The sequence below is a fragment of the Eucyclogobius newberryi genome, unplaced genomic scaffold, assembly GCF_026437365.1.
Source record: "Eucyclogobius newberryi isolate DKJ021-1_F unplaced genomic scaffold, fEucNew1.0.hap1 SCAF_383, whole genome shotgun sequence".
NCBI lineage: Eukaryota > Metazoa > Chordata > Actinopteri > Gobiiformes > Gobiidae > Eucyclogobius > Eucyclogobius newberryi.
Window position 1 is genome coordinate 4,110 of NW_027316038.1, and position 10,914 is coordinate 15,023.

Here is a 10,914-nt window from a genome sequence, read left to right on the forward strand (position 1 = left end):
AATTTATCTTTTAATTCTTTGGTGTAATTTAAAACAGCTTGATCAATATTTCCGTTATTGTCAATATTTGTTGTTTTAGTTATGTTAAATAATAATTCAGAATTAATATGTTTAATATGAGATTTTATTTCTTTGATCTTAGTTATATCATCATCATTATTATCAGGATTGTGTTTCAGATTTATGTACTCAGTAATTAAATTATCATAATATGCATTTTTTATTTTGTTTAATTCTTTACTTTGATTTTTAAGAAAACGTTTAATCTTGATTTAAACATTTCCCAGAGAGAGATGTAGGAGTTGGTTAAACATTTTAAAGAGATTATTCTATGGATTTCTAGTTTTATTTCATTTATTGCATGTACATTTTGAAAACATTGATTATTAACTTTCCAGTATCCTTTCTGTTCAGACGGGCCGTGAGTGAGTGACGTCTGGACGATCAAGTGGTCAGAGAATTCAGTTAATATTGTTTTGTAGTTAAAAGCTTTAATATTTGAAGAAGTATAAATACGATCAATTGGAGTTTTGGTTTTGGTGTCGAAACGTGTAAAAATCAATATTATTGGGGTACAGTGCTCTGTAAACATCAATTAAATCTTCAGTGACATCTTTTAAAAGTTTTCCCTCTTTGGTCATTTGTGTTGGAGTGTTTGCTATTCTGTCTTTCACGTCTGTCACAGTATTAAAATTACCACATAAAATTACATTATAACTAACAAGTAAACATTCTTTTAACTTCCGGAATAATGTACATTTGCTATTTCTTGCCTGTGCAGTGTAAACATTGATAATTCTATATTTGTTATTTCTATAAAAACAGTCTACCAACAGGAGCCTTCCAGGCATTAGGACCCTTTGTTTTATCATTTCAACGTCATCATTTTTAAAAAATATCCCAACACCATCAGCACTTTCCTCCCCAATGGACACAACAGATTTCCCTTTTTTCCAAAGATTATTGACATCTTCCACGTCATTTGGAGTTTTTAGGCGCAACTCTTGTAAACACAATACATCATAGTTTGTTTTTAACAGGAAGTCTATTTTAGGTTGTCTGTATTTGGTCGACTGGATCCCTCTCAGGTTCCATGTGGCCTCTGAGGCGGAGCTGATCTCAGAGCTCGGGCTCTCACTCGCACTCTCGTATTGCTGCTCATGATCACTTTCAGAAATACTTAGTGAAGACTCCTCACCTTCACCCTGGGGGTCGTGGGAGTCGTCTGAGGATGGTAACGGGGGCATATTTGAGTGCGTAGAGTCGGAGTCATCAATTATTAGTGGTTCAGAGTGTAAATCCTGCTCCGGACAGTTGGAGGGCGGGTCAGGAGGCCGGCTTGGAGATGGTTGTATTTACGTTGGCTCCAGGAGGGAGCTTAGTAGAAGCGGGTCGGGAGCTGGTCTCCGGCGGCTTGGTTTTACCAGGCTGCGCACCGATCACAGGCGGCGGTTTTTTAGGCCGGGCACTGCGTTCAGGCGAATTCACGGTGCCACTGGTCGCAGTCGGCGGCTGTTCGGACCGGTTACTGCGCACAGTGGAGGCGCCTCGAGAGAGCCCTGGCTGGCGCTGCACCTCCGAGCCTCTAGAGGGCGGCAGAGGCGGGCGGGGGTCAGGGTGCTCAGATGTGGAGCTGGGCTTAGGTCTGGGTTGTTTGCTGTGGAGTGGCTTTGTAACAGGCTGCTCTGTGGTCAGATTGGATGGCTGGACTGTTGCGGCTTGTGCATAAGACATCCGGGTGTTATCAGTGTCTGCTTGTGTATTTGTGGACGGTGCTCTGGACTTATTGTAGTGTGAGCTGGGGCAGGTGAAATATGTGTGACCATGTTCCCCACACAGGGAGCACAGAGCTTCAGACTCACAGTCCTTGGCCTTGTGTCCATTATTCCCACATCTCCAGCACTTCACCAGTGGACATTGTCTCACCTGATGGTCGAGGGACTGACAGATGAAGCAGGAGTTGATCTGTCCGGGGTAGATGATGCGGCCGTTGTAGGGACCGAGTGAGATGGAGTTAGGAATATTAACATACTGTCCATTAGTCTTTCAACAGTTTAACTTTATATTTACGTATTCCGTAACATATGCCAAATTTATCCACAGAATTTTGGGCGCACCCAGAACTGTCCAGGGTTCTGACTGAACATTTCCTCCTTTGCCGCGTCCACTCATGTTTACTGTTTCGTAGTAGAAGAGTCGGATGTGGCACCAGTGGCCGCTCTATGGGATTTAAACTGCTTTTCCGAACGTAGGTGAAGACAGTCTGTGGCGGGGCAGTTCTTCCACCAATAGGAACGGGCGAAGGGGAGATGTCCCGGAACAAACAATACTTTTGCTTTTTTCGACAATGCACTGTTCACAGCATAAATTAACTTCACATTAATATTAATATGCTGAACTGTGTTACCGGCCTGGCTGACCCTTTAAGAGAGAGCGGGGCATTGTGGGTAACCGGAAGTGTGCTGTTGTTTTTGGTCGTGTTTTTCGGCGCGCGTATTACTATCACAGTGTACGCCTCATTATAAACGTGTTACCTAATTTCCATATGAACTGCTGCAGCGCTTTTGTTATTTTTCGACCAATCAGCTGCACAAAGCGATACACATGGCTACTTATTCTGGCTCACGCTCTGGCTTTAGCACTACTATAGAAGCATTGAACCGAGATGGATCAAGCAAGCTGTATTGCAGAGGAGCTCAAACGTGGTTCTCACAGCACAACTCTGTGGGAGTACTTCTGCGACAAGCCGGATGCTTCAGGTTATCCAGATGGTAATCTAACTTCTGAATCTGAAGATGAGTGCACGGATGATGAGAGCGATTTCATCAAACTGGAGAACATCCCTAATCTACAGCTGACCTTAGACGACGACGAAGACGAGGAAGAAACTTTCGGCCTCGCAGCAGAGGCGCTGGAGCGTGACATATCAGACGCTATCTCTACTGTAACATTTGAAGGGGAGAAAGACGAAATGGAGAAAATCCGTAACTTTGACTGCAAATGCTACGCAAGAAGAAAGGAGGAGTCTCTCCTCGGGAGACATTCGTGTAGCGACAGACTTTCCCCAGAGCTTATGTACAACCTAAGGAGTGATTCTTTAGCAGCCGCAAAAGAGTGGCAGGACATGCGAATCATTGGACATCTTGAGGCAAACAGACGTACAGTAGCTACTTCGGAGATGACCACATCCACCAACAAGCCTCAGGTGAAAAGAAAGTGCCCCCGGACCACGTATTTCATCGGAGGCAATGAAGTCTGCAGAAATACTTTCCTGTTCCTCATGGCGTAAGTAGTCATAAGATACATTGCAATCCCTGCTACATGCTAAAATGATATGCACATCTAAACTATGCTGTTGGCATGACTCATTATGTGAAACTTCTTTGTTTTCCTTTTCAGAATTGGCAAAGACACCCTGACTGATATAACTAAACACTATGAGGACAATGGGGCGAGACCACGGTTTTTGAGGAAGAAGCGCTCTCAGCCACATAAAGCCAGGTTCATCAGCCGCAAAGTAATCCACACAGTTGTGGATTTCATCAAAAACTATGCAGAAGTCCATTCCATCATGTTGCCGGGCCGACATCCGGGCCATAAGGACTGGCATGTGAAGTTGCTCCCAACCCATGTGACTAAGGCCTCAGTTTGGCGTCTCTACATGAAGTCTGCTAAGGAGCTTGGTAAGTGTAAAACATTATTTCAGTGATTTTCATGAGTTAATGATTAGCAATTACAGTTTAATTAACCATAAGCAACATCTGTTTTTCAGGTGAGCCTGTAGTTTGTAAATCAAGCTTCAGATCACTGTGGAACCAGCTTCTCCCACACATCAGAAGCTGCAGGCCACGTGCAGATCTCTGTTGGCGGTGTCAGAGCAACAATGAGCAGCTGATACAAAGTGCAAACTTTCCAGATGAAAGAAAATCTGAAGTGGTCCAGAAGCAAGTGCATCATCTTGCCCTTGTGCAAAATGAGAGGACTTTCTACAACTCTTTGATTGCTGCCTGCAGACAGACAACAGAATCTAATGTGCTGTCTTTCGGACCCTCACCGCCAGCAAGCAAAGACATCAGGATGCATTACAGCTTCGACTTTGCACAGCAGGTACTATTTATCACACATCATTTACTTCACTTTATTAAATGTCCCCTAGAAGGGTGATTTTGTCACTGTACAATAAAAGTGCTCAGAGAATAAGTCGCAGAATAATAGTGCAAATGCAGAATCACAACTATATTAGACAGTTACTGTATGAATAAACACAAATGTCTTAATCAAATGTCACATGTCTTAATCTAATCTCTCTCTGTCTTCTACAGATGCACTTTCCCTCAAACCCTCTGCAGCCGGGGCCAATGTATTTCCTGTCTCCACGACAATGTGGCCTTTTTGGTGTCTCCTGTGAAGGGATGCAGAAGCAGGTCAATTTCCTGATCGATGAAGGCATGTCGTCAAGTAAGGGAAGCAATGAAGTCATAAGCTACATGCATCATTTCTTCAACAACTTTGGTGTTGGAGAAAAATACGTGGATCTTCATTGTGACAACTGCAGTGGCCAAAACAAAAACAGTTTCATGTTGTGGTATGCTGCCTGGCGTGTTGGACACAAGCTTCACCACACAATGGACATCCACTTCCCCATTGCTGGACACACCAAATTCTCCCCTGATTGTGGCTTTGGACTTATCAAGCGAGCATACATGAAGACCAGGGTCGACACTCTGGAAGACATCGCTCAGGTTAGTTTATATTATTTGACTACTATAATGTGTAAACATTAGCCTGGCAAAACTTATTTTTCTTCTGTTCTCATTTTTTTTACATTTGTCGCTCTTGTCATCAGGTAGTGGAAAACAGCTCTCCTGAGTCTCACCTCAATATCCCACAGCTTGTTGGAACGGCGGATGGCAAAGTGTTTGTCAAGAACTTGGACTGGCAGAAGCATCTGAGTCCCTTCTTCAGACGGCTTCCAAAGATCAAGAGTTATCAGCACTTCAGGTGTTTATATTGAAACTCTCATATTGTGTTCATATAAAATTAATTGGTTAATGATGGTGTTTTATGATAAATAGTTTGCTATTTCTTAAATGTCCTGTTAATTGTTTACAGCTTTGATGCCGAGAGACCAGGTGTGGTGCTTGCAAAAAGTCACTGTGAAGCAGAACCTGTGGAATTTCAGCTACTGCGCAATTCAGCTGATCTGCCTCCGGTTGACTGTCTTCCTGTCCTGGTCCCACCTGGACTGAACTTTGACAGGCAGACCTATCTGCATGAAAAAATCAGGCCTTTCTGTGCTGACCAGGCTAAAGACATCACATGCCCAGCTCCAAGAGTCACTACAGAGAAGAATATGCGGAAGAGGATGCGGATGTGATCTCTGATGTAATTGGACTCTCCTTCACAACCTCTTGCTTGCTATGTTAGCCCTTATGCACAGCCTCTCCCTCCAACAGCCTGGACTAAATTCACTTTACTCTAGTTCTGACTTATTGTGTTGCCTCCAAAGTCTACTGACTTAAAACTGCACTGTGTATTAATGCATGTTATTCAATCAAAGCATTTCCATTTTAATAAAGTACCTTGTAATTCTGATTCAAGTCCTAATGAAAATAACACTACATCAATATTAACAACACTACAATTCTTGAGTCTTCAGTGACACCTGTAGAGGGAAGAACTACAGATACCAGATGTCAGTGTGACTAATGACAGTAGTCACAGTTTACACTGACTAACTGTTCAAACCTATAATGTACTCACGGTCTTCAGAGGTGGAACAGACTTCTCTGGCCACTAGGAGTTTGAGTCTTTGGTAGTGACTGTGCTTGGATGAATGCCTCTGTATTTGTACTTTATCACCCAGAGAATCACTGGCTCTATCACTGCTGCCCTGGTCCTTTCACCTGCACAGAGCCTTTTGCTTGGAACATGTTGCAGAAAAACTGAACATGGACAGTATTCCTGTCCATTAGAGACGGCCTCGATCATGTCCAGAATATGAATAATCTGTGATCGATCAAGTTATTAATTTAAAGTAATCCCAAGGGACCCCTCAAATAAAGATGAAGAAATAGAATAAGAAGCTTTGTGTTACGTGTACGTGGCCCATTCTGAGCAGTATATTTAGAGTCCTGTATATTCTATTTATTCTAGACTTAGTAATTTGAATTGAAAAAAAATAATTCTAGCTATTTTGATCAATTAAACAGTTCTCTAAAAAAACGTCAGTCAAATCCTCTGAGATCACTTTTAAAAGTTTACCTTCATCATTATCAATCTTATACATTCAAGTCTGCAGCGTGTGTGAAACTTACTCTGTTCTGCCACAAGAGGGCGACATCCACCAGACCCTCTGCAAATGTCCTCAATAAGACCACAAAATATGACAATCACCATTTGATTCGGCACAATTATCAAATCGCAAAGGCTGACATTATTTAGATGGAATTTTATCTTCAAACAACAAAATGTCTCAATCTACAGTCAAATCTGAATCTAACTTACTGCAGCGAAACAACAATAGAACAGACATTTCTGATTCAAACCACAAGGAGGCGCAGACAGAAGGTGAAGATGTTTTTGATGAGCACGATCCAGATCTCATGTTTTAGACCTAAACTGTCTCTTCTGCTGTAAACATATTCTAAATTATATGTGTGAGTGAATTCAGCAAATTCAAAGTCGACAAAAAATATCCCTTTTTCCCTCCAATAAAGGGATAAAACAATCAACTTCATTAAATACATTTTAATTGTTTCGGATTTGAGTGACACTATTGAATCACTGAAAATGTGCAGTATAGAAATAAACACATGGCATAAGAAAAAAAAAACTTTTTGGCGTACAGCTCCTACCAATAAATCCACCTTTACAAAATATATATAAACTAGATATTGTGCAATGGTTGAAGCCATTGAGAGTGTCTGCATTCTTGCATAAAAGTACTACATGTGTAGTAAAGACTTTATTCTTGTTCGGCTCGAGCCATGGAATGAGCATTGAGGATGAGGAGGAAGAGGATGTTATAACGTGCTTTGAACTCATGGGCTTTGAAACACCAAAGTAATGGAAGGCGATGTAACGCTTGGAAACCAACCGCCATAAAACAACAACAACAACAAAACTGAAAGGATCAGGATCATTGCTAAAGCTACAGGAAGATTCCTTGGAACAAAAGAGCTGGATTGGGCAGAAATAAAAAACAGGCTAAAGGTGCTAAATGGGAGTCGGAGTGATGGAGGTTCTACTTTTGGGGAGTCAGAGTGATCAGAGTGAAGAACTGGGCGTGGTCTCCTGTCCTCGCCCAGTCTCGTAGATGCACGGCTGCCAAGCAACGACATCAGTGGAAATATCAAAGCCTAAAGAATAAAGCTGTGGCAGAAGCACCGAACGTCAAAGGAGAGGAAGATGAAGGAGTCAGTCCTGGAATAAAGCCGGTCGGACTCTGACAAATGAAGTCGAAAGAATAAAGTCTGGCGGTGATGCAACACTTGGATACCAACCGCCAAAAAAACAACAACAACAACAACATGTAGTTTAGTTGTGACACGTGTGTCAGAGTACTACATGAGTTGTTGAACATTTTCAATATTTGCTGATATATATTCGGCCTGCCGCCCGTCCATGTTTTCTGCTGCGTTTTGTGACATACCAAACGACGCTCAGTAATTCACAGATTGCGTAGTTTGCGACTCAAATAGTAGTTTGTCCTGACAAATTGCAAGATCGTGCTGAACGCAGACCTGAGCAGGGAGAAAGAGAGAGCCTCTGTGACCCGGCTGCACCCCCTCCTCCCTGTAGAGACGCTTAGCATTAGCAATTTACTTTTGCAAATACTGAAAAATATTCTGGTATGTAAAAAATGTCTAAAGCAACAGCCCCTAAGACGGTGAAAGTGTGAAGGAGCTGAAACGCGTCAAAAAACCTACAATGAACATATAGTGTCTGTTTATGATAATCATAATAATATGATAATCATAAGCAGACACTCATTATAATACATTTGTGACATATTCCAGTGTCATTCTGAACGAGGTCGTAAAACGTGCGGATATTTATATTTTTTATGAAAGAAACTTGAGCCGGTCGAAGTGTTTAGCGTCGCGTCTGTAAAGATTCCACCTGTCACATATAAAGTGTTAAACATGTGTCACATATAAAGTGTTAAACACGTGTCACATATAAAGTGTTAAACATGTGTCACATATAAAGTGTTAAACATGTGTCACATATAAAGTGTTAAACATGTGTCACATATAAAGTGTTAAACATGTGTCACATATAAAGTGTTAAACACGTGTCACATATAAAGTGTTAAACATGTGTCACATATAAAGTGTTTAACACTTTATATGTGACACATGTTTAACATGTGTCACATATAAAGTGTTAAACATGTGTCACATATAAAGTGTTAAACACGTGTCACATATAAAGTGTTAAACACGTGTCACATATAAAGTGTTAAACACGTGTCACATATAAAGTGTTAAACATGTGTCACATATAAAGTGTTAAACACGTGTCACATATAAAGTGTTAAACATGTGTCACATATAAAGTGTTAAACATGCCCCGTGTGGTGAGGAGGTGCTCTGCTGAGAGCGAGGAGACTCTGAGGGACTGCTTCAGCACCACTGTCTGGACTGAGCTCTATGGCCCACATGGGGAGGACATCAGCACCATCACAGAGCATCAGGACTACATCAACTTCTGTTTTGAGAACACTGTTCCCTCCGGACGGTGTTTTCCATACAACAAGCCGCGGAACATGAGCCTGAAGCTGAGGGTGGTACCACAGGTCTGAAGACCTCTTGTCTGGTACCTGTGCCCAAGACACCACACGCCAAAGACCTCAACAGCTTCAGGCCGGTGGGTCTCACGTCCTGATGAAGACACTGGATCTGGTCCTGGACCACCTCCGCTCCACCGTGAGCCCAGCCATGGACCCGCTGCAGTTTGCATATCGGCCTGACATCGGAGTGGAGGACGCCGTCATCTCCTGCTGCACCGCTCTCTCTCTCACCTGGAGAAGCCTGGCAGCTCTGTGAGGATCCTGTTCTTTCATCTCTCCAGCGCCTTCAACACCATCAGCTCCTGAGGGACAAGCTGGAGACGGCTGGTGTGGAGTACGACCTGCAGAGTGGATCCTGGACGACCTCACAGACCGACCCCAGTTTGTGAGAGCCCGGGACTGTGTGTCTGACACTCGGACCTGCAGTGTGGGACCTGCAGTGTGGGGGCCCTGCAGTGTGGGGGCGCCCCAGGGCACCATCCTTGCGCCCTTTCTCTTCACCCTCTACACTGCAGACCTCAGACACGACACGGACAGCTGTGTCCTGCAGAAGTTCTCTGACCACTCTGCCATCATCGGACTCATCACGGACGATGATGATGTGGAGGACAGAGGACTGGAGCAGGACTTTGTGGACTGGTGTCAGCGGAACCACCTCCTCATCAACGCGGGGAAGACCAAGGAGATGGTGGTGGACTTCCACAGAGGCCACGCCCCCCTCACCAGAGAACATCCAGGGACGGGACATTGAGAGAGTGACTCATACAAGGACCTGGTGTTCATCTGAACCACAAACTGGACTGGACTCATAACACAGACTGTACAGGAAGAGCCAGAGTGGGCTCTACCTCCTGAGGAGACTCAGGTCTTTTGGAGTGACAGGGCCACTCCTGACAGGGCCACTCCTGAAGACCTTCTCTGACTCTGTGGTGCATCAGCTCCTGTAGGTGTGGTCTGCTGGAGCAGCAGCATCACAGAGAGGGAGAGGAAGAAGCTGGACAAAGCTCCGTCCTGGGCTGTCCTTTGGACTCGGTGCAGGAGGTGGGGGACAGAAGGGTCCTGGCTAAACTCACATCTATGCTGGACCATGAGTGTCGCCCCCTGCAGGACACTCTGCCCCCTGCAGGACACTCTGTCCACTCTGGAGAGCACCTTCAGTGACTGATCCACCCTCGCTGTGTGAAGGAGACGTTTCACAGTCTGTCCTTCTGCTGCTGTCACACTCTTCAACACACACTGTCATACCCATGTGCAATACTGTCATACCCATGTGCAATACTGTCATACACATGTGCAATACTGTCATACCCATGTGCAATACTGTCACACCCATGTGCAATACTGTCATACCCATGTGCAATACTGTCACACCCATGTGCAATACTGTCATACCCATGTGCAATACGGTCACACCCATGTGCAATACGGTCACACCCATGTGCAATACTGTCATACTCATGTGCAATACTGTCACACCCATGTGCAATACTGTCATACCCATGTGCAATACTGTCAGACCCATGTGCAATACTGTCACACCCATGTGCAATACTGTCATACCCATGTGCAATACTGTCACACCCATGTGCAATACTGACATACTCATGTGCAATACTGTCATACCCATGTGCAATACTGTCACACCCATGTGCAATACTATCATACCCATGTGCAATCCTGTCATACCCATGTCCAATCCTGTCATACCCATGTGCAATACTGTCACACCCATGTGCAATACTGACATACTCATGTGCAATACTGTCATACCCATGTGCAATACTGTCACACCCATGTGCAATACTATCATACCCATGTGCAATCCTGTCATACCCATGTCCAATCCTGTCATACCCATGTGCAATACTGACATACCCATGTGCAATACTGTCATACCCATGTGCAATACTGTCATACCCATGTGCAATACTGTCATACCCATGTGCAATGCTGTCATACCCATGTGCAATACTGTCATACCCATGTGCATATAACTGATGTAAATAAGAGTGTTTACTTTACCATTATTATTAGTATTATTTGTCTAATGCCAGCTATTATTATTATTATTATTATTATTATTATTGAGATTTTTTATAAGAGATCTTCTACTGAGA

General features: G+C 43.5%; 1 protein-coding gene across 1 annotated transcript; it reads left to right on the forward strand.

Annotated features, from left to right (window-relative positions):
• Nucleotides 1-2,470: 2,470 nt before the first annotated feature.
• Nucleotides 2,471-5,609, forward strand: LOC140376913 (uncharacterized). Its single transcript, XM_072462169.1, has 6 exons — nucleotides 2,471-3,285; nucleotides 3,400-3,683; nucleotides 3,773-4,107; nucleotides 4,323-4,742; nucleotides 4,847-5,001; nucleotides 5,113-5,609. Exons 1-6 carry the CDS (start codon nucleotides 2,666-2,668, stop codon nucleotides 5,375-5,377), a joined length of 2,079 nt encoding a protein of 692 aa, XP_072318270.1. The 5' UTR covers nucleotides 2,471-2,665; the 3' UTR covers nucleotides 5,378-5,609.
• Nucleotides 5,610-10,914: the final 5,305 nt, after the last annotated feature.

Excerpts from the sequence above, each read along its gene's own strand:
- LOC140376913 (XM_072462169.1), top strand. The coding sequence starts at position 2,666 with ATGGATCAAGCAAGCTGTATTGCAGAGGAGCTCAAACGTGGTTCTCAC. Across the intron at positions 3,286-3,399 it reads ACTTTCCTGTTCCTCATGGC|AATTGGCAAAGACACCCTGA; the intron begins GTAAGTAGTCAT and ends TTTCCTTTTCAG. Across the intron at positions 4,743-4,846 it reads CTCTGGAAGACATCGCTCAG|GTAGTGGAAAACAGCTCTCC; the intron begins GTTAGTTTATAT and ends TCTTGTCATCAG.